Raw genomic sequence first — 27,670 nt, forward strand, 5'->3', positions numbered from 1 at the left:
CAAATGTGTTCATTTGTCCAGCCCTGTAGCACATAAATATTCACACCTCATTACATCCATAGGTATAGATGCACGTGTTTCTGTGTACTCATGCATGCATTTATCTATGTGCAGTTCTTTCTTTTTACAGATGCACACCAACGTAGCTAAATTTTCAAGGAATTTTACCAGTCTGGGCTATATTAAATGAGGATAAGGAAAAATGGACAAACAAACCACTTTTACACTGTTTTGCCAGGTGCAGGCTTGCACACAGCATGACACTACACCTGCTCTCTGGCCCAGGACTGAGCCGCTGAGCTGTATCTGAAATGTTTGCAGCAACACTAATACCTACATTTGGTGATGGGAACTCGATCCTTCTTGAGAAAACTCAGCATCTTGCAGAATCAGGCCCTAAGATGGCTGAAAGTAATTTAGTCACTTGAGAAATGAGAAGACTCTGCTTCACTGCTCAGTCTCCCTTTTCCAGCTGCTCCACTGCTGGAGCTGCTTTGCGCTTTATTGTTGCACTTTGTAGTAATTTTATTCCTGGAAACTAACATGTAGGAAAGTAGAAGGATGATTTGTATCTGTTAGTTTGGCTAGAGAAAAATACACACCTGTGGGCTTTCCCCTCCTTCCTATTCCATTCTTCATAAAGCCAATTAAGTACATTAGGACTTCAGAGACGTCTCATACAGAGGCCATTTCAGATAGGATGACTCAAATATGGGCAGAGGAGCCCATGTGCTCACTTAGTCCTCCCCTCCCGCCATGACAAACAAAGCTGCTTTATCTGGGGGAAGAAAGAAAGGAAGGAGGAAAGATAATTGCTTTGCCAGGATTTCACCGCAAAAGATAAAGCAACGTAAAGGGAACACAGCTAATGAGTCCATCATTACACATCTCATCATGCAGAAACACTCTCAAGTAATCATGTATCATGCAAACAGCCAGCATGAGGCAAAAGGGCTGCTGTCGACCATGGTCGAGGAAGAATGGCACCAATACTAATCTCAGTATAAATGGCTTTATAAAATTGCTCAGTTAGAGTTCTGGTTATGGGGCTGGCCTCACATATTCCTCTTCATGTGAGAGCGGTATCATTCCAAGGTTCCTTTCTATTCAGCAGACGCTACTTCTCATAAAGTCTTCCAAAACAAACGGTGAAGAATCACCATATCCAAACTGTCATTTATTTATTCTTCCTTGTCTGTTCCCTCCTCCAATCAAAAAAATAACCAGCTACATACCTTTGTGATGCATTGCCTGGAAAAACAGCACCTGTTGCATGTGTAACCTCATCTCTAGTTCGCTGTGCGTTATTACCTCATACTGTGATTCTTTGATTTTAATCTATGTAAAAAGGATCACCATGCAGAAACCCCAGGATGACTGCAAAAGAAACTGGGCAAAGTGGGGGCAAAGAAAGAGATTCAGCTGCACAATTAATTGTCTTGAATTAATTCTTATCAAGAGTACTGCAATAAATAATTTTTTTTTTTCCTTAGCTGTTGGATTGATTCAACTCCTGTCAGAAACCTTCAAGTCTGACAGCAAATTCTACATACTCTTCAGAAGCCCTGCGAAGGCAGGACGTCACACAGACACAAGCAGGGTGTGAAAAACCTCCCTTGGTGGGACTTCTCCATTTCTTACCCTTAGGATGTCTGTGACTGAAAAGGTTTTTCAGCCTCACACTGAAACCATGCAGCACAAGTAAAATGGGCAGGATTTGAGTCTTCAGTATTGTTCCCAATCAGGAAAGGACAGAAGACTTTAGAAGAAGACGAGAGAAGATTAATTCGAAGTAGAGTATTTGGGGGTTTTTTAAACTTGTTTCCCTATTGTTCTTCCTTGTAAACAGGGTTGATTAAATATTAACCTTTTTAGACGTGACATCAGTCCTCTCTCTATTTAGCTTTGGAGAAGATATTCCAATTGCTACAAACAGGAAATACCAATCAATCTTTCATGCAGTTTTGGGGGTTTTTTTTGAGTAGCTGGATTTTTTTCTTTTTTAGAAGAACTGGCAGAAGTTGTGACTCGTTTAAGATTAAACTATTTTTGTTTTTTCTTGTCTATGTACTTTTTCTTTGCCACAGCGGCAACAGTGTTTAACCTCAGCACATGATAATCCTCCATATGGCATGAACAGGTATATACTGCATTTCTAACATTTCAGACAAATATAGAGTACCTAAGTCCTAACAGCTTCCTAAAACCCTTGGAGATTCAAGCTACTATTTTCCATGCTTCAGCTAGAGTTATGCTAGAGTATGTTGGGTCTACATAGCCAGCCTTATGAGATGGAGGTGAAAGAGGTGCACGGGAATGACATTTATTGTTGATACACATATTGTTGGAAAAGTACTGATAAGCCTAAAAGTTACAGTAAAAGGACAGGAGGTTGGGGGAAGGAGCTTAATGAGGACAGTTTTATTTTTCCTTACCTCATACCAGCTTCTCAACTGGTATAAATTAATGTAAGACCATTGAAATCAACAGATATATATCAATTCATATCATTTGAGAACTTGGCCAGTTCTTTATGATTGTTGTAAATGAGCCTGTAAAATAAATCAGGTGTTTTGGTCTCATTCTTTCCCTCTATCCTGTCCCAGTATCTGTAGAGCTACATGTTCAGCTACTTTACCTCTACTTTACATAGTCCAGCTCTAGTGTAAAAGTGATTAATTAAATGGCTCCAGAGAAAAACACAAATAAATGTAGGGACTTTGAAACATCCAGGAACCCACAGCAGAAACCAGGTGTGGATGTGGATCTTATTTTGTGTAGGGTGGGATAACAGGTCTCTTGAGCTGCAGAAGTAAACTGTGACTGCCAGGTTCTTGTGCAGAGAATGAGGCACTGTGATTGTTGTCAGTGTTTCCTGTGCAGGGTGGTCTTTTCCAAATGAAAAAGAAGTCAGCAAAAAATGAATGCTTAAAAAAAAATTACAAAAAGAAAAACAGAAGGAAGAAGGGAATAAAGGAAGGAAGGTTAGGGGAGTAAGAGTAAGAAGAAATTGCATTGTCCATCAGATGAAATATTCCCGTTTGCACTCGCTCACTGTGTTCTGCAAGTCAATGTCAGTTTTAAAGGAGCTCTCGAGGTTTTCCGGGTACTCCTTTTCCTTTGTCTGGCTACTTCGATGTGCTTGTTTCTGCTGATAGAGGAATCTGCTCATGACAGCAATGATGCAAAAGATGATGAATATCACAACTGCTATTACACCTGAAGAGGGGTAAAAAAGGAAGGATAGAAAGAGTAAAAACCAAAACAAAAACCCCAGTTACCTCAAAAATACATTACCAATGCACAACAGCTAGTGGATATGATAGATCAGTTCAGTCTGATTCATCAGTCTGTACACAATCATCTTCCTCTATCATACCCTCCCTGGTAGTTTTTATTTCTATTTTGTCACCTTAAGTAAGACTTAAAGCAGCAAGCATTGATGTAATTGACCTTCTAATTTCAGTCAAATTCTGCTTTCACTGGAAGTAAAGTTGGGTCAGTGTGTTTGTTTTTAAAAAACTAGATCTGTATGCTCATTCAAATTCCTGTTCTGTCGTATTTTCTTCTGTGTTATCTCTGGAAACCTTGCATGAGCCTTGTACACTTTGGTTTATAGCTTCTAGATATTATCAAAGGCAGCTCCCTACAGGGCATCCTATAAAATAAACAGAGATAAATTGCATTCCAGGTTGTTAAAGGAAAATGAAAACCATACACGAAGCTATGAGGACAACTTTCCCTAGTATATAAATGCTTCCATATGATCTAGCAAGTTCCACTACACCACCAGCTTGCAAAGAGAGAGCTCAAGAAATACAGGATATGTGAATACTGTGTTGAGGCTCTCATCAGAGTGGTGTGTAAAACAATTACTAGTTAGCTGGGTCTTAGATCACAGAATCACACGGAATCAGAGAATGGCTGAGGTCGGAAGAGACCTCTGGAGGTCATCTTGTCCAAATCCCCTGCTCAAGCAGGCAGACAGACTTTGGTTACATTTTAGAAAACTCAGGTTCTTGACGATCTATAATGCCTTTTTTTGAGTGATATCCAACATCATGTGCCACCACTACTGGCTTCATCCATAATGCAGGTGCCTATCTAGGTAGCTTGATACAGATACGTGCTAATAAATACAGCAAATACTAGACCTGCAGCAGATTACAAAAAACTTGAACTGGATTTTATGGGGCCCAGATTTAAAGTACCCTAGATGTTTGCCTTGACAGAATTATTTTTCAACTGTAATCTTTCAAAATGAAGTTACCTCCAATCACAGCTGAATCACTTCTGACTGCATTGGTGAGAGGCTCTCTTTCATCTGTCTTCCCAAAAGGATCTGCAGTTGGTTAAACAAAACAGGACTTATTTTCTGTATCAACTATATTCATTTTCTCTGTGGCTTAGACAGAAGCATCCTCTTACCCTCATGAATTCTAATCTGGTTTCAAAAGATGTGATTTGGGGGACTGGAAACCAGAAAGCTCTCTGAAAAACAAAGTGAGCTTGCAGGACAATTTTCTTCTACATCTTCAGGAGCAAAGTCTGTTAAGGGTATATTTAAAAGGAAACAGAAAGGCTCACGCTAACATCTGAAAGTGGTGTCTCAGTTTATCGGTAGAAGAATCAGAGAGAGATTTGAACTAAATAGCCCATTGGGAGCTTTTCTCAGTCAGAGCTCTTTTTTTTCTTTTTTTTTTTTTTTTGATACCTAAGAAACAATATCAGAAAGAAGCAAAAGGAAAGGAAGGCTAGACAGATTTAGACCTGACCTACGTTTGTAGATTCAGATATACATGTCAAATTCAGTCCCATAAAGAGAAGCAGTCTCTGCTTGGGACAGCTTCTTGGAAGGGATGTTTTTCTCTCCATTGCGGAAATGCAGTGGTCAAATTGGATTCAAAACAGAGAGGGGTCAGAAGTGAATTCCTATATTAAAGGTTCCTCAATGTTGGAGCTCTCTTGTACCCTATCTATAAATGACTACTGTCGAAACACTGGGGCAAACAGTCTACATGCTAGCAGTTTCAAATTCAGATCGAAACCTAAGAGGTCAAGCCCTCCCTGAAGTCAGTGGAGTTACAGCAGTGTAGCTACTTTAGTCCTGCGTGTTTCAGAAAATGCTGTGTTTTCTAGTGCTAGCTGAATCCAGCTTTTCTGCACCTTCACATTTTTTTTTCCTTTCTGCTCACCCTCTCCTTTGACGAGATTCCTATCTGTGTTTCTCTCCTTTACAAGCCTCCAGGCTATCATACAGAGGATGTACGTGGGAGTTACGGATGACTGTCTCTGCTATATGTTATACCGCTTTGCCAAACTGATCTTTCCAATGCAAGAGGTGGAAGCCTAACTGAGAAATTCAGTATTGCAAGGTTTATTGTAATTGAACAACCTTGCCTTAGTAGCTGACTCAGCCACATTTTGGTATCTCATTGCCCAAGAAGATGTTTTTTATTGAAACAAGCAACAATTTCATATTTGTGTATCAGGAGGTGCTGAGTTTGTAATGATGGTGGCTTTGGGCTATTTAGGTTCTTAAAGGGGGGACTTCTTCCTTATTCTCTACATCACTGATACCAGCCCCAAAGATGTGCAGAAGGCATCAGCCTCAAAGAGGCTTTCATGTTTTAAAAGACACAACTCTACCAGTAGTTTTAGGGGTGGAAGGATTTCTCATCAAACACATCCATACTGAAAAGTCAGGGCTCTCCGTATCTGGAGTTCACTGGCTGAGCTACAGGCACAAAAGGGACGTCTGGGGCCAACTGAACACCTGCAGTACACCCGTTATCAGCGTGAATGGTAATTGCCAATGACAGATTTGGACACTCAGGTTGAGATCTATTTACAAGAGGTCCCTTGCTTGGATGTTGGGTGCCTGTAGTGATGTTGCCAAGAAACAAATAGTCATGGCAATGCTTCATCTCATTTACTACATTTGTGGGACTGGAATGGTGATAAGAATTGTTGTTTTACATATAAATACAGACAGCGTCATAGAAAAGGTTAGGTCGGAAGGGAAATCTGGAGATAATTTAGCCTAATCTCAAGCCTTTGAGCCTAAGCTCAAAGCAGGGCCAAATTCAAAGTTAGATCAAGGTTGCTCATCATTTTGTACATCATGGGTAGGTTCATCTCCTTTATTTTTCAGTATCTCAGAGTTAGTTATATAAATCAAAACTAGTAATTTAGGTTCTTTTTATTTAGTCAAACAGAGGAAAAGAACCTACAGATACTTTATACCCTAAGATGGCTGTCAAAGATGGACAGTGTGATTCGCCTATTTCTTTCCACAAACTAGAAGAGGGGAGTAATCATTATTTTAGACTTAAGATGATTTAACTTTCACATCCCGGAAGTTTGGTGAGATATTTTCTACCCCAGCCCTCAGCTGGCTCCAGTGAAATCAGTTACAATAAAAATTCACATCTGTTGAACATCAGGCCTCCTATACTAGAGAAAAATCTCCAGCTGGTATCTGGTGCATGGTATTACTCAGAGTCATGAAAGGCTATTAACTATGTATGAAAAAAGCATGAAATTAAATTTCTACCTTAAAAATTATATAAGACATCATTCATGCCTAAAAGATTATGTAAGATCTGACACTAAATGCTATTAAAGCTCCACTATTTTTTGGCAACTGCTACCAGAATTGAAGCACTGAGAGGAAACCAGAACAAATGTTGGAGGATCAGTTTCAGAATGGAGGCCAACAGACACAGGCCTTAAGAATTATGTTTTGCCTGAGAAATAAAATCAGGATACAAGGAGAGGAGGGTTTGTTACAACGGAGCAGATGGCGTGTGACAGCAGAACCATCTCCAGTGGGAAGACAATAAACTCTGAAGTCAAGGAAAAGCAATACTGTGTCTCATATGAGACCTTAACAGGACATCCTCCTCCTTTTAGGTAAAACTGATGACATTACAGTGTGAATCACTGAGGTTGGAAGCATCGCTGAGGTTGGAAGGCCCCTCTGGAAATCATCTAGTCCAAACCCCTACTCAAATCAGGGTCTACTACAGTAAGTTTCTCAGGGCTGTATCCATTTTGGTTTTGAATATATCCAAGGATGAAGACTTCACAACCTCTCTGGGCCTCCTGCCACATTTGCTAGATTTCCTGCTCATTGGGATGGACCACTCTTGATACTGGAGGGGGTGATCTTTGAACCAGCTCTCCTGGACACCTCTTCTCACCAGGGCTGTATGCCGTGGGATTCTTCCAAGCAGGTCCATGACCAAGTCAAAGGTTGTTTTCCTGAAGTCTGGGGTTGCAGTCATGCTTTCTGCTTTTTTTCCTTCCTCTCAGGATCCGGAACTCCACCATCTCATAGTTACTACAGCCAAGGCTGTCCTGACGCATCCCTGGCCAGTTCCTCCTTGTTTGGAAATATCAGGTCCAGCACAACTAGCACAGTGAGACAGGGACTTGCACTGTTTAAGCTGCCTTTCAGAAGCAAAATTTTTCTGTGTAGTTTCTGACTTATGAAGCTCTTTGGCATTTTTTACTTTAAACGCATGAAGACCTGCTCTTCAGCTGGAGTAGACAGACAGCTCAAGACTCCACCATTCACACAGCTGACTCTGCTCTGGCATTTACAGTACTTTAATATTAAAAAAAAAAGCATAGTAAAAGTCCATTATCTCTATGCCATCAGTGTAGAGCTCAGAATATCAAAACCTTTACATGTGCCTCAGCAAGGAAGAAGGTGATTTGCAGATCTTTGTTAAATATCAAAACCACAGTAAGTCACCTTTCATTTTGTGTTTCCTAATCATAAAGAGTATGAGTGGATGGATTTTATTCCGTATCTGTCTGCTAGGAAACTTTCTTGAAGACAACAAGTATTCCTCTCTGAAGGAAAGAGCATCAATCGTTTTCAAGTTATAAATATAGAAAGCTTTTTTCACACATTTAAAGAGAGATTTCCTAGAGGGCTTTTTTGTTGTATCTGTACATTAGAAAATCGACACACATGTACAGTCAACTTTGAAGTTCTATTTTTCTTCTCAGACACTCAATAATGAGAAATTTGGAACTGATGAATTGAGATATGAGCAGTAAATTTGAAAGTTAATCCTTAACTGTCTTCTTTTTATTTCTTAAAATGTGTCCCTTCCACATATAAACGTAATTCTCAAGTACATCTATACAAAGTATAATTTGCTACAAATTGGATTTTTTTTTTTTAACAAGAATCTACCGCCCAATGCTCTCACTATAGCATATAAAGACATGAAGTCTTCAGAACTTACTTGTTCTAAAGATCTTATTCAGGCTTTAATCAAAACCAGTGTGAATAGTGAGGCAGTAGTGTCAGTTAATTCATCATATTGAGAGGAAATCATATTTTAAAGCACAGAGTGGCAAAGACAGGGATAAGCTTTTATAATAATTCTGCATTTCTGATGTAACAGTGCTTAACCTTGACAATAGAGTGCAACTGACTGTAAGCTTTAAATATTTAAGCCCAAAGATGCTACACTCTGCTCTGTGTTCTGTCCTGCAGTTCTGAGCCTCAGGTTTTACTGCTTTCTAAACTCTTTAGAAAAATTAGATCATCGAGGTGACAGATCACAGGGCAAGGAGTTCATATTTTCAGTATCATTGCCCATTCGGTATTTACAAGACACATTTCTTCTGTGTGTCAAAGCAGACACCTTAGACAACTCTGGGTGGTGAGAAGAAAGCTGGGGGGTGGGGAGAAGCACACACACACTGGCAGCCGCTCTCCACAGAGTAATCAGCAGCCTTTTTCCCTATGCAGAATGCTAATAGCATCATTTGTTTTCTGCTGAATATCTTAGGCAGAAGCTGCAGGAAATGGGGATTTGATGCAAGTACAAATGTCAAAGGAATCATATTATGATCTAAACCAGAGTTTTACTAGTTATCAGAAAAGAGAAAGTGGCTTCATAGGTCAAGGGGCAAAAAATAGCCCTTAATTTGTACCCCTTTCTGGTCATTAAGAATTCTGCCACATCCACTGGTGACTAAAGCAGCAACTTGATTGCCCCTGTTCCTGGTGACAACACTTCCAGCTGCTCTGAGTTTCCTTCTCTGCATACAAATTGACATATGCAAAATACTTAAGATTCCCAGAGGAGAGTTTCAGGATTGCAAAAGATAAACGAACTATTGGGATCATCTTACTGGTACCGCTCAAGTAGTGCTCCTTCTCTTTAGCCTCAGAGAATAAAGTACAAGCATTCAATGGAAGTCATGCACGTGTGTTGAGGGGTTTGTACAAGGAGTTTTTGTTCGTTTCTGCTAGGGTGGGAACAAATTCGACTTGTTTGTTGTATGACTCCTATTGCTTCATCACCACTGGGATACGGAATCTGTGTAACATGTATGTTCTCCTTTGAGATCTGCAGCACTGGAGCTATCTGGAGTGGTCAGGAATGGCAAATCAGGTGCATAACCATACTTCCAATGCTGTTTCCACTATGGCTTTGGGACTTTTTTGTTTGTTCTACGCATGTTTTAGGCAATCCAGGAACTTAGTCTGAAAACTTTGTTTTAGTACAATGACTGTTAAAGGGGCCTTGGCTAATCCTAATGCCTACCCTCAACACTCCTAATTCTGAGAGAAAAGGCAACTTTCTAGTTCCAATAGTTATACTATCAACACAACTGCACTACAGCAAAAAGGAAGGAAACTTCACTCTATGGTATCCTTTAAATTCCCCATTCCCCTCTTGGCAGGACGTACCTGATGAGGAATATATCGTGGTTACTGTGTTCACATCAGCTTCCATTATGGATGCACAGCTGGATTCAGTCAAGGAGCCTTTGACAGTCACGGGAGCAATGCTGGGATGGCGTAAGGCAGCTTTCAGGGGAGCAATGTGGTTGTACTGAACAGAGGACAGGCAGCCAGTGAAACCATAGGCATTTGCCTTTGAGACTTCAGGATCCAGTGACAAACTATCTGCAGCACAACAGAAAAACACTCCAGGAATTATCTGTTTTTAGGAAGGCATTAAAAAAATCAATCCTTTTTTGCCTTACCCACCCCTTGTCCTTCTCTTCATCCAATCTCAACTGTTCAGGCTCCCCTTCAGCAGCATACAAGTTCTCCCTGGCCTGACCCATGAGGTTCCCATCCCCAGTCCTTCCTCTACAATGCTACTTACATTGAATCAAATTGTCTCGGACATAAAAGCCTGCATTGTGCTTCATTCCTCATCCATTTTCTCTACTGTCTGGACAATATCTAACACATCATAGGTGCTAACCATGGCAATAACAATAATAACAATAAACAGTAAAACTAGCAACACTGAATGTCACAGGATCCTGGGGATGATTTTTACCAATTCAAAGGTAAGTGTTTTTTATTTAGTTCCGAAAGTTTTAATATCAAAGATTGTTTGGGAAAGTCAGTGAAGGACAGTGAAGCCATCTTCTCTTTCCTCCAAGCTCTCATTTATTTACTTTCCAGAAATTGAAATTCATACTACTCAGAGGTCTGTAACATGATGCGCCTTATATCTAGGTCAATCAAACAAGAAAAAAAACACAAATGCACACATATATAGTATCAAAACTTATTCAAAGTCTTAAAAATTACCTGCTAATGAAAAAAAACTTCTAGCATTGATAGTTTTGGAAATGCTTCCAATGACATTGGAAAATAAGGAATCCCAGCTTTTCAAGTTTATTTTCAAAGCTTGAAAGAGTAAGATGGCAAACTTTAAAATAAGGTCCAATTTTTCCACTATCATTCAAATACAATAATTTTACAAGCTCTCAGCCAAAAGGATTTAGGAAAAAAGTAGACCTTCTCTTATAACTGACATTGCTACCTGAATTTCATAAACTTCTTTTACATATAAGAAAATACAGAGAAACCTCAAAACTAGCCCAAATCACACACTAGCCCAAATCACACATTATTTTGGTGCTCAAGATCTGTGACTGTTATGTCGTGCAGTCGGAGGGAATTAGCCGAGAAAGATTTCTGATTATGTTTGAATGTCTTCATGGAAGTATAACATGGAAGAGTTTGGCTGCTTCTCAGCAAAGCAAGGTACGGTGTGAGCTTGCTCTCCAAGGTGTCTTACAGGAGAGATGCTCAGTCTGCAGAGCTGTCATGGGGACAGCCTCTGGGCTGTGAGTAACTGCAAGAAAGAGAGATGGGAAGGGAAACTGAGGCTTTGCCACTGGGAAAACTGTAGCCTTACAGAGGTTCACATTTGCTCTTCTCAAAGGGTGTAGGAATTGGCTGCATTCAGGTTTTTAATGAGATTTTGGCAGGGGTGTTATAAAACAGACAAAGAATGGTTTCCAAGTTTCTGCAAGAAGGCTTATATAAAAGTAAAAGACTGATTTACAGTATTTGCCATCTTTGTTGAATTTATAAAACCCTTTGTAAATATTCCTACTTTCACACTTTCCTGTTTTCTTAGCTCTGACACAAAAGGTGGATTTGTTGGTATCTTTTAGACATCAGGCAATCTAAATTGCTCTGTTCTGCCCCAATGTGCAAAAGGTAAAGCCTAAGAAATAATGAATTTCTTTTTCATGGTACAGTAGTTTGAAAAGTCTAAGATACAGTACTTTTGAAGGCTTTTTTAAAAAGTCAAATTAAGGGCCAATTCCAGAAGTCTTTTGTCAAAGAAAGCTTTGCATGAATGAGAACTAGGAGATTTGTTGTTGAAAGGCTTTGAAATCTGAAAAAAAGAAATCAAAGAACAAAGCAAAAACAACCCCAGAGTCCTCTGGTAAAAATCCCACGTGCACAGATACAGTTTGCTTTATTATATGGTTTTAGGCGCTTGCCTTATGTCTTTCAGAAAGTGGGGCTTTCGCTGTTCTCAACAAGAGACCTGCACAACTTGGATGTGAACGACTTGTGCTGCCCTCTGAATTCTTCAGTGGATAATGTAAATCTGTGATTATGACATGGTTACCTGTGTGAAAGGCTTATTAAAGGCCCCTCTGACACTTGAAGTCTTTAAATCACGACAAAATATTTTTCCAAAAGATATTTTCACTACACGACATGGTGCTCAGTAAGAGAAGCAACTCAGTGAAGTTCCAAGGTCTGTGTTGAAGCAAGGTTATATGAAACGTCAGTGGCCTTCCTCTGACCTGGTTACACTGTGAATCTTTCCATGCATTTGACTGGCCTGGAAAGTCACACTGAATTGCTGCTGATGGCTTGGTTCGATCTTCTGACATTTTAGCATTGCGTTTCTGTTCTCGGTACTGGAGACCGAGTTACTTTGGATGATTTCTACGTGGGGGGTGAGAAGGTAATCTTTTTCGGCTTTTGAGTAATTTAACTGTTCATTCCCCACAACTTAAGTTTACCCATATTTTTAGGAAGTAATTTTTAAGCTTTGTCTGCTGAGTTGTGCATAAGTTGGTCTGGCTTCTTGCTGGGTCCTCTAGCTGCTCCCTGGAAGCTGTCTGCAATGTCACAGCTCAGTAAGTTTTGTGTCTGTTTTGCCTTCCTGTTTTCCATGTATTTGCAACGGCTTTCTGTGATTGAGTCTAACAAGTAGTTGTATTTTTTGAACTTTATTGATTGTATCAACATAATTTATCTGCTGATTCATTCCTATTCACCAAAACAGACATCCTGTTCCACTGCTGTTTCCTTGTGCACCTCTGCCATATACAACACACTTGTTTTAAGGTCTTAAATAAATAAAGCAATTTTAAGTCTTAATATCTCAGTAATGGGGAATTAATTTTCATCATAAATAGAATTCTGCCAGAATTCTCCAGGACCAAGCATTAAGCTGCTCAGCAATGTATGAGCAAATTGGCATAGTAAATGATAACTAGTATGACAGGTAACTGGAATCAAAGAGAAACGAAAGTGTTATTTGCTTGCAGGGAGAGTGGCTCAAAAGACCTTCTTTCTAAAGATATCACTGTGGAAAATGGGACCATAAGCATTATCCAATATCTTTTTGTTTTTTCTTTATAAACATTAATTTCATGTCACTCAGAAACTTAAATCTGAGCCCAAAGTTTACTTGTGTGCTCACTTACATCCAGGAAGGCCCATCAAGGGTTTCCTTAATCAAAATTTATTTTTAACGTCAGTGAGAGCAGACATAGCCTCTTTTAAATGTCTATGCTCTAATTAATTAATTAATCTAAGTGAATCGCTGGTAGAAGCGCAAAGGGTAATTTATTCTGTATGCTGAAGCACTGGTTGTCCTTTTTTTGAGTCTGAGAAATAGAAAGATGATTTTTGTGGGAGTTAAAGTGTATCCATCACCTCGTTTTGCCAAGGTGCTGAACAGCACTGGCAAGATTACTTCTTGGACATTGTCACCAGATTTGAGCCCATGACCTTGAAGTAAAAGACTCGTAGTCTCCACACTGCACCTGTCTCAGAAGAGTTGACTAGCAGGTACTGCGTAGTTACCTCAAAAAATATGCTGCTATGTCCTTCAACAACCTCAGTAAACATTGCTGATACTAATCATTAATTTAGAAAGGGCAGCAAGCATATCTTGGGTTAGACTGGAACCCACAAAAAGGCATCTTTAGAATAACTTCATTTCCTGGTGTGAGCCTGCCACAAAGGCAACGGAGTGAACAACACAGAATTTTTTCCTGGTTAGAACCACTGAGCTCAACCAGTTTGGCTCTTGCTTAAGAAAAGGATGAATTTGAACAGGAGACAGGCTCCAGGCATTCAATGCCCCTCCAAGACACTTCTGAAAAAGTAAGGGACAGCAAGAGCAAAGTAAAGGTACTTTTTCTCACAAGTTTTCCCAGGAATGAGCAGAACGCACCAGGATTTGCTTGTTGGCAGTTGAACATTTCATGCCAAGTGTGAAACATCTGAGAATTTTTGTTTCATTAGGCTTAGTGGAAATAATTTCAGACGTGCATTTAGTATGTTTTCTTAAAGACAGTTTGTCATCGAAAATGAAGCACTGCTTGGAGCTGCAATGTGAAATTTGCTACATGTCACAGTTTTTGACATTTGAATCCTAATCTGTCACAACACAGCCAGCCCTGTGTGATTTTGCATGGGCTTAAAATATAATCTATAAAAAGAAGAAAATATGCAAGAAGATGGAGAGACGATGTGCAAAAGAATACATGCTTTTCTCAGGAGCAGACAGCTAAAATCAACTTGAGTAGCAAGAATTCAGACTAAAATTTCTGGATAGAAGTAGATGACCTTGGACACTTATTTAGGCAGCATTATCATCAAGAAAACGAGGATTTAAGCATGGTGTTATGATCATATGGTAAATGGTATTGCTGGTAAAACAGTCTGAATAGATTTGGTCTCTTTTTGATAGAGACATGATGGCATTATTGGCTTAGACCTTGGATTGCTTGAAGTGCCTGGGGTAGCCAAACCTTGCTTATTTTAACCACTGCCATCTTGGTCCCAAATGCCTCTCCTCTTTTATCCTAAGTAGTCGTTTCCATTTTCCTTAATGCTTTACTAAGCTACTAGAAGGAAAACCAATGACTTTTAGAGGTGCCTTATAACGCACCAAAGAGATCCTTTTCCAGGGTATGGTCCTTCTAAGAAATAGATATTTAGGGCAAGAAGAGTCTGCAGTAAACAAAAGAGCTTTGCAGTGTCCAGAAGAGTCCAGCTAATACCTCTTGCAGCCATTGCTGTATTGTTTAAAAGCTAGAGCACAATATTCTGAGGCTGTGACTTTAAATTTCTCAAGCAAATTGTGATCTTGTAATCTTAAAAAAGGGAATGACTTTCCACCAAAAAAATGGACTTAAGTCTTTTCCATAGAAAATCTCTAAAAGGAGATGCTTCTTTAGGGAAGCTTTTGTATCTCAGAGTTAATGCCAACTTACTCCTTCTGATTTAATTATCCTGTTATCATCTTCCAGAATATAATATCACTCTTGGATTAATTGCTCTGTGATCTCTTCACCATATAGATTCCATTTTCTTCTCATGAACTTTTAATACAAAAAGCTATTGTAGAAATCATAAGAATTGTACTGCACCTACATAATGATTTTAATAAAATTACTTTCCAGATAAACTTTCTTCTACGTACACTTTATATCAAAGCTGAATGATTCAGTGGAAAGACTCCTACAACTTGAGTGTGTTTTAGCTCAGGCTTTTAGAGATAAAAGACGTCATGATCATGTGCTAGACTACACAGTTCTTTACATTGCCAGTGTGGGAAGGTCTGCTAATTCACCACTTTGAAGACACAAGTAAATTAGATCAACATTAATAGGTGCTAAAGAAATCTTTGCAACCTTTTTCTTCAGAATACTCAAGTCTCTTTCAATGCTACCCTCTTACTCTGGTATCACTACACAGCTAGTATATTAAATTGTTCAGAAGCAAATATGCAGACAATGAGATTCACTTCTCTGCATCAGTGATTATTTTTCCAGGGACTACATTGGTGAAAGATTTAGACATGTTGGGGCACAGTAAGAAGTTTTCAAAGATTCATCAAGGTCAACCCCAAAACAAATAAATGATATTTTCCATTGGGATAGCAGCTTTTTCTAGACAAGACCTAAACATATGCAAATGTGTCTCTGAGATCAGAGAATTACAGAATAATTTAAGTTGAAAGACAGCTCTGAAGGTCATGCCGTTCAATCCCTTGTTCAAAGCGGAGCCAGCTTCACAGTTAGGTCAGATTGCCAATAGAGCTCATGTGGTTAAATACAGAAGTATGATCTCTGCAAGGAGTACTTAAAGTAAATGAACTGGGACTCTGGTTAAGATTTCACTGAGGCTTTGCCATAAACTGTATGACCCACTTGGGGCCTGAATCCAGTACTCACTAAAGTCCATGGAAAAATGCGCATTGATACTAATGAGCTTTGGATAGGTCCTTTTGTGTTTTGCCTCTATATTTGTGAAGTAGAAATGACAACAAACTACAGGATAATAGTATTTTTCTATTGCTATTGGATACTGTGAGGATGAATTCAACAAACGTCTGTTGGCTACTTGAATGCTGCCTCTTTTTACTCCCTTGTCTTCAAAGCCACACTTATATTTAGATTGATCTTTCTAAGGCAGCTATACGGCCCCATTACTGTGGATTTGAACAGCTCACAGCCTTTAATGCTTTTATCCTCATAGCACCCCTCTGATGTAGGGATGTTCTATTATCCATGCTTTACTGATAGAGAACAGATAGTAAAGCTCAGACTGGTTCCAGTGGGAATAAAATGCCTGCTTACTTTTATATCTGCACATAAATGGCTTGCCCAAGGTCATTCAAGCAGTCTGTGGCAGAGTGAGTGTCCCTATGTTTTGAATTCCAGGTGAGCCTCCTTTGCCTTAAACGAAGGTTTTTTTCCTGGAATTCAGAGCTGGGTGTAGGGCAGCCATTGGAAAATATAGCAGATTTGAAAAGCAGAAAAAAATAGCAGATTTTAAGTAGCTTTTGACTAAAGGAAGTGTAATGGGGCAGGGGCGGGGGTAGGATGGAGAGAAGCACTATTATTTAAAAACTGGTCATTGTATAAAAGTGTACTTTTCAAAAGCTCCAGCTGTGCTAAAATGGTTATCATAAGAAAATCTGGTGAGGAAGAGGTTTCAAGCTTTTATGATGTCCTGCTGGAAGCTCTCTTTGAGATTTCTTGGCCAGTGGGAAATGAATGGTGGAGTTGAGAAAGAAGGTGGTATAATCATCTGGTTAAGCAGACAGGATCAGGCTGTTAGAGCAGGCAAATGAGCAGTGGTGTGACAGGAAAGAAGAGAGACAAATTTTCAGAAGAGTATATAGCACAGATATGTAGGACATGTAGAAAAGAGGTTTTTTATATGGTTCTATTTCAGTGGACACTTAAATGTTCCTAATGAACGCCTTTAGGTACCTAAATCCCAGTGGTATCCAAAACAAACACTACAGGAACTCTAGGTCTACTTTGAAGCATCACATGCCTCTGGACTTTTATGCTTTGCTGAGGGGATAAACAATGACAAGGAAGAACTTGGAGGATATTGGTTTAGGTCACCAGTATTCACCTTCTGGTAAGCCATCATTAAAAGAAGCTATAGTCGACACTGTACACATATAATAGCATAAATGATGAATGGACATATTTATGTAAGTTCTACATTCCTAAAATGACAAGGTCCAGCTCTCCTCTTGATACAAGGCAATAGTCTTGACTTTGCAGCAGAAGAGGTTTTTGGGTTTTTTTTGCCAGCATGGGACAGTGTGCAACCTGAGTAAGTTTGGAGATGATACAAAATTGGGAAGAGCAGTTGGTAGACCAGATGGTTGTGCCACTATTCAGAGGGACACTGACAAGCTAGAGAAATGGAAAACAGGAACCTCATGAAGTTCAACAAAAGAAATGTAAAGATCTGCACTTGGGTTAGGAATAACCCCATCCACCAACACTGGTTGGAACTGAGCAGCTGGAAAGCAGCTTTGCAGAGAAAGACATGGGGGTCCTGGTGGACAACAAGCTGACCGTGAGCCAGAAATGTGCCCTTGCAGCAAAGGTAGCCAATGACATCCTGGCATCCAGGGTTGCCTTGGGAAGAGCTTTGCCAGCAGACAGAAGGTGAACCTTCCCTCATACTCTGCATGAGTGTAACACTACTGGAGTGCTGGGTCCAGTTCTGGGCTCCCCAGTGGAAGAAAGACATGGACTTACTGGAGTGAGCCCAGCGAAGGGCTGCAAAGATGATTAAACGACTGGAGCATCCTTCATATGAGGAGAGGCTTGACGGAGCTGGGACTGTTCATCCTGGAGAGAAGACTCAGGGGGATTTGTGATTCTGTGAGGGCACAAGGACTCTACTCAGCACAGCTACAGCTGTGGGATAAAACCTGGAAAATGAAATCCTGACATAGAAGAAAAAGTTTGTGGAAATCCACTTAACATATGAAAAAGAAACCAGAATTAGGATTAGGCTGGAATTAAAGTGACTTGCTGGGATGCATTGTGTGATTCCTGGTATAGCAATAAGATCTCCCACCATCTGGATGGCCAAGTTTATGGCTGTAGTGTCATTACAGAATATGAACTATCGCTATTATTATTACTATTACTAAAACAAAATCCCAATAAACTTTGGGGCAAGAGAGAAATAACAGAAGGATATACCCATTAAAAGCTGTCTGGAGACAAGTCTGTGGTGTTCAGTGGAACTGAATGCCAGATCTCTGGAGATACAACTGGGCTTTTTGGCTTTGCAACAACCTTGTACTTGTAAAGTTAATCATATTTTTGTGACTAAATCTAGTTTCTCTCCATGATGCTGAGCTGCACCTTGTCAGCTTGCTGGCTACATGTCTGAAGGTCTTTGTGCTATGTTCCATCTTGCTGGTTAGAAAAGCCTTGGTTTATTGGTTTGGTATCTATAGCTGGAGCTTTAGGTAGAGGTCACGATGAGCAATGTTCTTTTAGATTTTCAGCACTACAGCTGACCGTTGACAAAATGAGATTTTTAGCTTAGCTCTGACTTGGGCTGAAAAGCGTCAGGTCCCCAAACCTGTCCACAAAGGCTTGGAAGATTGCTGCATTCTGAACAAACATTAAATACAATTAAGGGGAAAATCAGTTCCTGCCCTTAATCTACTTAGTAAAACATGATGCAGAATGCACTAATGTCATTATATACAATTACATTGCACAAGTAGACACTAGAGGATGTCTATAGTTTCTGTCTAGCTACCAGTCCCGCAAGCCTTGGGTGCTATTAATAAAACATATAAAATTCTAATAGTGAAACAGATGTCAGGCTTGCTATGGAGGTCCAATTCTAACAAATGACTAAAATGTCTATAACCAAGGAAGCATGTAGAATCTTACTGGGAATGAATAAGACTCTTATATAAAGCAATATAACATACTTGACAACACAATAGAGGAGTTCTACTTTCCAAATTTCAGGCAGAATTTTCCTGGTCTTGTAATGGCTTTGTAGTGTGGAGGGGTAAAGCTCAAGAAGGTCTCCATACAGAGCATGCAGAATTGTGGCCTCAGTGCTATATGTAATACAAATATTCCTTGCAGAATTCAAATGGAAAAGGACTGGGAGTGAAAAAAAGGTAGAGAGGATGAAGGCTCACAGTGCTGTTCTTCTTATCGTTAGGAAACAGAGGTGGCTTGAGAGGAGCAAGCTGTAGTCAGCAAAACGATATCATTAGGCTAAGATGCCACCCTGTGCTGCCACACAGGCAGTATGAATCACTGTACTGGAGGGAGCAATGGGAGAGGTTAATATTGCTATCAGTGCAAACAAGTAAAGCTGCCAAATTTTTGCATTGATGAGATATACGAATAGGAGTACTGGAATGCTCAGGCCAACTCTTACAGCTAAACCAGCCAAACAAAACCCCAATCCTATTAAAAACCCAACACACAGCACAGGTTAACTCCAGCACTATAACAACTGATGAATCAGGAATATTTTTAGTAGAACCTACCTGTGACCTTGCCCAAGGTGAGTGATTTGATGGCCTTAAAATCAATCTCAGAAAAGTTGTGTTTGAGTTTGAGAACTTGATCAACCTGGAAGAGGTCAATAAAATTAGTTCATTATAACAGCATGTAGACACCCCTAGATCTCTCTGTACTGCAAACTTCTGGGAACACTCTCAGCTGCAAATCAGTTAATTCTGCCCCCAAGCGTGATTCAGTTTCTAAAGATAGCAAAGTAAATGTGCTTTGATTTTAGCATGAGAAGCTGAAAGGTACACCAGAATAGTCATATAAAGGGCTTTGAAGAAACTTTCCCTGCAGAAAAGCTTAAAATGTTTGACACTGAAATCCCCCTGCTTCCCAAAATCCATGTCTAGTCACTTCAGAATACACTCAAAGGAGGCCTCTCTAGAAATGTATTGTGAAGAATTAGTTCTGCATAGAAGAAAACCACAGTGCAGCAGACAATAGAATATTGGTACTTGAGGAAAACCCTGGCTTTTAGCATAAGCCTCCTTCCTAGATAATCAGGCCTACCCACCCTAGCTGCGCGCTAACTGCATTATCATTTAACCACCCAGACATGGAAACTGTAGAGGAAAGAAAAACTGTGGCGCTCCCTCTGTTTCTGTCTCCTTCTCATCCTATTCCTTAACACACGGCTTCTCTGTAGACTCTGCCACCCTTCCCTGTTAAATGACTGCCGCCCAGATCTAGCCAATTTGTTTTGTAATATAAACTGCTATAATTAGCCTGAAGGAAAGCAGAAGGAGCAGTAAGATGGTCCTCTTCTCCCTGCCTTGGAAAAACAGGCGATGCAGGGACAAGGCAGAGGAAGGTTCTCATCTCTCATGAGGTTGTCACATTCAGCGTGGCTTGCTTCTAGAAAAGGGACAGGGCATCGTCATGCACATGGTGGCTGCGCCCTGCGTTCCCTCAGCTTCTCCTTTTCTGTGAGAGGGTAAGGCAGCTAGGGTCACATTCTCTCTTGCGGCACATACATTCCCAGGTGCTCATTCCTCAGCTGTTTTTCTCCCTTTGGCAGCTTTTTAATGATCCATACTGTGTACTTCCTCTGGGACCACAGGTCACACAGACATCCCTAAGCCCCAGAACCACTCCAATAGTCCAGATTAACTTCTAGCCAAAGGTGTTTCCTAATTCACAGACTGTCAGAGACAAGGGAAGGATCACTCAATGAAAAACACCACGGTTGGGCACTCTTTGAAGCAGGGTCTGGATGGAGCTTTGGTCTAACCTACAGGGCTGTTCTGCTGCTGGACCAGCTTTGGTTGCACCAGATCAATGTGAAACCTTTGCCTTCTGCTGGCGATCAAGCATTGAAATCAGTCAGTCTGTTTGTGGCATAAAGTATTATTTAACACTCAACATAAGCCATGGCATACCTGAATGATGAGCTCTCTGCCTTCTCTGTTAATCTTCACATGGTGCAGCTCTCGGTTAGCAAAATTTCCAGAGTCAATGGTGAAAATGAGAAGCCCATCCTTACTCAGCTTGTATCGGACCTGTAAACTTCCTTAAAAGAGCAAAATTCTATGTATAAAACCTGTGCCAATAATGAGATATTGTTCAATACCTTTACACAACATATAACTCATTTTCTTTTTATTACAGTGCAGTAACAAGGTTAAAAAGTCAAGAAAGAGGTTGAAGAGAAATGAAAGAGTTCAAACTGTAATGAAAACTGTGAAAAAAATAATGCACTGGAAGAGTGTTCCTTCCTACTAGCTAACAAACTCTGATATGGAGAAACATAACTTAATTGAGTAACTAAGTATATCAAAGGGGAGTGTGTCTGTCTGCAGGACAGACATTTAGCACTACCACAAAAGCTGATCTACATTAGTCTGTTAAGGATCGCTTCCACCAGAGGGCATGCAGGTCTTGCACTGTTCTATTAAACTAATATTGGTGGATTTTACTATTCCTTTTCATCAAGATGTAACAGACAATGCAGAAGACAGTGACAACTGTGAGAACTGTAACTTAATTTCAAACATTTAAAGGCCCAGATTCATTATAATTTATATGCAATACAAGAAAAGATATATTGTAAATTATTATACAGAAAAAATATTTTTACTTTGGTGTTCTAACGTATTTGAAGAAATAAATATAATTCATATAAAAATGAATGCCAAACTTCTCTTTCAGTCTTTGTATCAAAAAAAGCATTGTGACTTCTGATAAATAACAGTACCATAACAAATCAAAATGCACAAGAAAACAAGGAATCCAATATGAATTTTAATCCTTCCACAAATGACTACAAGGAAAATATATATATATACACACATATATATATAATTTAAAAGGGAAAGAACCTATTCTGACAAAATCCTTTCAAGTTTACTTTTCTGGGAATTAAGTAGCAGGGAGAAAAAAATTCTCCGAACATTTGGAGCTCTTTTTATGCATCAGCAACCAAAATACATGGAACAACAGTGGTACCATAGAGTTAAAAAGCTTTTCTGGGACTACTTTGTTACTGTCTCCAAGGAGAAAATGAACGCTGACAGCACCACAACCCTGAGCAAAGGGTCCTTCATTTATCCCCTGTTCTGAAAATCATCATAAAAAACCCTCCTATCTCCTTCCATTTCAGTGCTTCTGTTAGCACAAGTTCAAACTATTCCAAGTATCACTACATTTTGCAGAAGGCAAACGTTACCTATGCTGAATGATGGGGACCAACTGACTGTTTGTCACTAACAAACAGTTTTAGCCCTATGACCAGTTTCAGTGGTTGCAGAGGCAATGCTTGCGTGCACGCTGCGATGCAGCGCCATGTCAGAGAAGCCCACAGTACACCTGCACAAGCTGCTGCATATGCGTGGTGCACTGCAATGTTATTCAGAGGCACCTCTGACCCCAGAAGCAGCCTGGCTGTTTAATGAGGTGAATGAGCAGCCCTGCTTGGCTCCTATATTCAGCTGTATTAATGATGCAAGACTGCTCGCAGGTCTAGAGTTAGTGAGAGAGGACATGGGGCAGTTCTCCTTCACTACATACCTGCTCCCTTCAGCCTTCCAAGTTCTCCCTCAATAAGGTCATCTCTGTTGTCCTACAAGCTACTGTAAAAGCACTTTGTAAAGAGCTTAAAACAATGTATAAACTTCCTGCAGAGGGGGAATTTTGCCACCTCTACACAACTCACAGTGAAGTTGGTAGTCCTTCCAGACCGGACCCAGAGTCCAGTTAAGATCATCTCTCCTCCTTTTCCCTCACCAGGATGTTGGGCTGCTCAGGCTCCTAAGAGCTGCACTTTTTGTAACATTCAGTATACCCCAGATGAGCACTGCTGCTCTCTCAGCTTTGGAGGATAGAAACAAAGCTTCGAAAAATGAGAGGGAAAATGAGAATGAACAACTAGGATGAAGGCTTTTTAGCTGATTGAGAGGGCTGCTAGATCAGGTGAGCTTTAAAAGTGAAAATAAAAAGGAGATAAAAGGCATTTACTTTCTGACACATAGTCATGGATGTTAGAGGGGAATTTGTGAAGAGATCAAGGTCAGTAACAACAGCTAAATTATTCAGTGTGATATTGTAGGCCCTGATTCAGCTGCCCCAAATCACACTGCAAAGCTCCCATCCGCTCATTGCATAGCCAGGACAAGGAGCTACTGTCTATCACCATTAATGTCACACTTAAAGGTCCAAACTTAAATCACAGTCCCATTTTCTGGTACTGAATGAAAGACGCATCAACAGGGAATAACAGTGTAAACATCTTACAATCACTTTACTCTAGAAAGACATGAGGAAAGCAGCCCAAGTGCAAGGAACTTAAGGGACCTTCTTCAGACTTGCTCGTTAGGGCAGTGGGAGTCGATAAAAAATGGGAAGGTTGCCTGACCCTGCACACCGCAGCTGAGATGACCACACAGAATAAGCTGAAACTAAGATGTGATAGTGTAACAGATTGATCCAACCTAAAAATCACGTCCCAGCAGAAGTACTTTATAGGCTGCCTCTTACCTGGAGCCTTTGGAAGGGGCGTAATGCGAAAAATGGAACAGGGCCTAGATTTCGTCTGTGACCTTGTACAAGTTGCTTAGTTTGTAGATGTGAAAAAACTTCTCTGCTCTTTTCAAATGCTACGAACACACCAGTATTTAAAATATAAATGGTACTACTATATCCAGGTGATCAACATAGCAACCAGCATATTTGTGTTCAAAGACAGCCAGAAAGATATGCAATCTGTCTAGGCTCTCAGCTGCTTGAAACAGGGATTTACCCATTGATTTCACCAGAGAAGCACTGATTTTTAAACCAGAAACCATCTGTTCCATTTGTTGGGAGACAATGGAGGCGGTTCTTGACATCCATTAAGAACAGATCTTACTTTCTATAGTGGTACAATTTTACCTTAAATCATTTAAAGAGATCAGTGAATAGCATCTTATTTTATCAAATTGCTTTGAATTCCAATGGCAACTTTTTTTGGATGGCTGCTCTTCAAAACCATTGAATTCAAGTTGGCATTTTGCCTGGGGTCAAATTTGCATTAATAGAAACCAGAAGTACATGGGCTCATATCTCCAGAGGTGTTTTGGAATTTACACCAGTGTAGCTGAGAGCTCATTTTGGCTTGCATTCAGTACCAAAACTTCTGTTCAGAGTAGAGAATAATTTGTCTGGCAGATTACATTGCCATTTTGCTACTTGACAGGCAAAATAAATGGATTATTAATTAGGATTAAGAATTTTTTTTTGTCCTCTGAATTTTGATTATCTGGTCCGCTGACTTTCTCCATCACATCAGCCCAGTGTCACTAACTGCAAACAAAAATCTGTGCATAAACCAGCTCTATTCTCCCTATTCTCTATTCTCTCTCTATTTTGCATCATTTTTGCCTCACAATAGGGATTCACACTAATCATGAGCAGTGTAATTTCTGGCAGTCTTGTTGCAGTCATGCCTGTCATCCTCTTTTCAGCTCCCCGTGTCTGAGCATGCACACCTGGAGTGCCATAATGCTCAAGCAATGCACTGCCTGTTGTGTTTTCTTCCTTCTCTAATATATGTGGAATTGCTGGAGGCAATTTCTATTAAGTCCGTAAAAGAGGGAGGGAAGGAAAGAGAGAGGTATCATGTTTTTGGCCTTGGGCTGGAAAATTTTACTGGGCATATTACCCCAGCAGCGTTAGGTAAGAGCAGATTCACACTTGATCATTATAGTCATCCCTTTCAGCTTCAAATTCTGCAGACTGCAGATCAGCATGGAGATATGCTGTGCCAGCTCTGGAACAGCCCAAGAGGGGAGCAGACATAGTTTAGCCACAGTGTACCAGAGCACAGCGTGGCCTCTTTTTGCCACTTCTGGAGGAAATGAGTCCACATGGGCCGCCATGCTACTGTGATGAGACCACTACCTGTATCAAAGCTGGCTTCCTACGCAACTCTGTGGTCTTCAATCTGTAATCTGCAGTAGTATAATCCATCACTGTAGGGCTGAATGACATCTCTCTGCTGATATCAAACAGCTACAGAGCCATTTTAACAGGATTCCTGAGGGTCCCCTTGTGCAGAGTGAAGTTTTGGGAAATAGAGACCAAAGGGCAGTATTTATGCCATCCCATGCTGGTAACTAGGTTGGGGATGACTTTTCTGAAACAAAACGCTCCCAGGACACTCTTTCAGTGGTGATGGAGGCCAGGGTTAGTACTTGCTAGCAGTACACTAATGATCAGTGTCAGCGTAACCAACCTCCAGGCAGCTACAGGAATAGCATCGTGCCTTCAAACTGCTTCTATCTTTTTGCCGAGGACAAGAAAGATGTAGTAGCAGCTCTTAAGTCTAGTGGTAATAAGGACATTAAACTGGTTAGAGATTTCAAAGTGTTCAGCCTGAAGAAGAAAAAAATATTCCCAAACTACACAGTGTGAAGAAATACCTTGGCCATGATGTTACACATTCTACGTCCAAGACCTTTTCTGATTGAACATGTCAACAGGTGAGTTGTCTTTCTTTTGCCTGTGTCTACAGCAGTGCCTGAGTGGAATGTCAGAAACATCTGGTGGCTTTGTGGCCTATGCCCACTAACTTTACATTCATTCTGGACTGCCAAAGCTTATGTTGAAAATCAAATAGTAATTTTTAAATCGACAGCTGGAAAAGAGAGCATGGGAAAATGTTACAGAGAGTGTTCTAGCTCAGGAAAAGACTTCCTGGCTTGAAAGATCTCACCCAGTGGTAGATATTTGGCAAAAAGGTTAAAGCAGCTCTGCAGAAAACAAAAAAATGGATACCAGGAATTTGGTCTATAAATCCATAAGCAAGGTCCTTGTCACACGTGTCACCATAACCACAGGTCTTGGGTCATTTAGTCTTGAAGAACCAATTGCTTCCAAACAGCAAGGAAGGCAATGACATGCCCTTGGAGTCTGAGACTTCTCTGCAGGACCTTCATTTATAGAAACTGGTTTTAAATGAGCCCAGATTGAACCCAACATCGCTGCCAACTTCAATAGCACTTTTTAACGACTTAAACTGGCTGGAGCAGCTGGCAAGATATCTTGCACCGCTTGGAGAAGCTGAGGTTAGTTCAGGGAGTGCATGTGGGTGGCACACGTAAAACGTACGATTTTATCACCATCACGTAACCTCAGGAAAAATCATTTAAATCAGGGCAGCTGACAACTCTGATTTGGGAGAAATGTGTATGTATAAAATAATGAAACACTGCATTAGGAAAAGGGCCTTGGACTACCCCTGCATGTCCCATTGCCTCAGAGGCACCCAGAAACAAAGGAGTTTAGGACCAACTGAACCTCTTACAGCTGTCTCAAACCAGCAGTCACCCTCGTCAGACTGTAAGATGTTAACTACACCACTGCATCCACCCTCAGCACTCACCCTCTGCACTCACCTGAGCTATAGCTAAAAGAGAAAATAATTAAGGAAGGCACCAATTAAACAAAGGGTGGAACATATTAGTGAGACTATTGATGTTGCTATTATGAAAAAAAAAAAAAATTAAAGTATTTAGCCCAGAAAGCCATTTGCAGCTTGTAAGGTGGAAATGTTTGTTCATTCCCGATTGCAGAACAGCGCATGACAGTTTTCAGTCGCCTCTACCACAAAATATCTCTCTGGCGACTTGCACAGCTTCAGCGTGACAGTGTCCCTCTTCATAGTGTAGGTATTTAAAAATGAACCACTGTTTTCTCAGTTAGGAGCAGCTGGCTAAGAAACCAGCTCCTTAATTAGCAGCTTCTCCCCAGGGATATTTACTCCGTAAATTTACTCTTCAGTGGAAGTGCCGCTGGTGATCTGAAAGAACAGGGCCCATCTCTTCAGCATCCAATGGCATTTAACTCAGACAGTACTTGCACATTTTTAGGAGGTGACTCTTGCTATTTGTTTTGCATGGACAAAACAAAGAGGCGAAACTTAAACAAGTTTGCTGATATGATTACTCAGCTATTGCATTTGCTTAGATGACACTGTTTCATAGGGTTTAAAAAAAAATCCACCCCTCAAATTTTTGTAATCTCTCATGGCAGTGAAAAAAATAGGTGCTTATTTGAATGCCTCCCACTCAATGCTTGAGACATTCAGGACTTAAGGATCATATTCAGGCCATCCTATATTAAAAAAACCACTTTCACATTGCATTTCTTCAACTTAGAAAAAAACACACCCCCAAAAGCCCCTAAAGGAGCCTATCTGGAGGCCCACGACCTCAGTTCACTTTGCAATCCTGCTGGGCAGCTGGAGCCAGATTGAGAATGTCACTTAAACATCAACAAATGTAGCTAGTTCCCTTACGTGACTGACAAATGTGTTTAACCTTCGTAGACATCTCATTCCCACCAGCCGCCAGTTGTCTTAACACAGGCTGACCAGCAATTAAAAAGGAACTGGCAGATGTGTCTTGCTCCAAAGCTAGAAAATATTGTGAGCCTAAAAGATGACCCAGAGGACCACAGTCATAGAACTCATCATGCACATACTGAGTGGCTTAAACACAGAGCTTCCTCCAGTGATTTTAAGGGGAACACTCGTCTAAACAAAACAGCCCATGTCCATGCCGATGTGGCTGGGCCTAAAATGGGAACAGGGCTAACCCATGGATGTGGGATAATACTAAACACTGTCTCTCCAGTTTAGTTCATGGGTAAGCATACACAGTGGTGTATTTATGTACCCTGGAGGTGATAGACAGAGCACTGCCACAATTTGGGATCTACCAGTTTGATGACTGCTGACAAATCGTCTTTGTTCTTTGTGTCACAGTTTATCCATTGG

The 27,670-nt window shown here is 40.4% G+C and overlaps 1 protein-coding gene across 1 annotated transcript in view; it reads right to left on the reverse strand.

The window, feature by feature from the left end:
• Positions 1-2,978: 2,978 nt before the first annotated feature.
• CNTNAP5 (contactin associated protein family member 5) overlaps positions 2,979-27,670 on the reverse strand; it is a 295,463-nt gene continuing 270,771 nt past the window's right edge. Inside the window, exons 20-24 of the mRNA XM_050899801.1 lie at positions 20,799-20,929; positions 19,398-19,482; positions 9,725-9,943; positions 4,271-4,342; positions 2,979-3,219 (exon numbers count right to left, since the gene is read on the reverse strand). Of these exons, the coding sequence (XP_050755758.1) occupies positions 3,023-3,219; positions 4,271-4,342; positions 9,725-9,943; positions 19,398-19,482; positions 20,799-20,929 (704 nt within the window). The 3' untranslated portion in view covers positions 2,979-3,022. The remainder of the gene's footprint in view (positions 3,220-4,270; positions 4,343-9,724; positions 9,944-19,397; positions 19,483-20,798; positions 20,930-27,670) is intronic.

Source organism: Gymnogyps californianus, chromosome 7, assembly GCF_018139145.2.
Source record: "Gymnogyps californianus isolate 813 chromosome 7, ASM1813914v2, whole genome shotgun sequence".
NCBI lineage: Eukaryota > Metazoa > Chordata > Aves > Accipitriformes > Cathartidae > Gymnogyps > Gymnogyps californianus.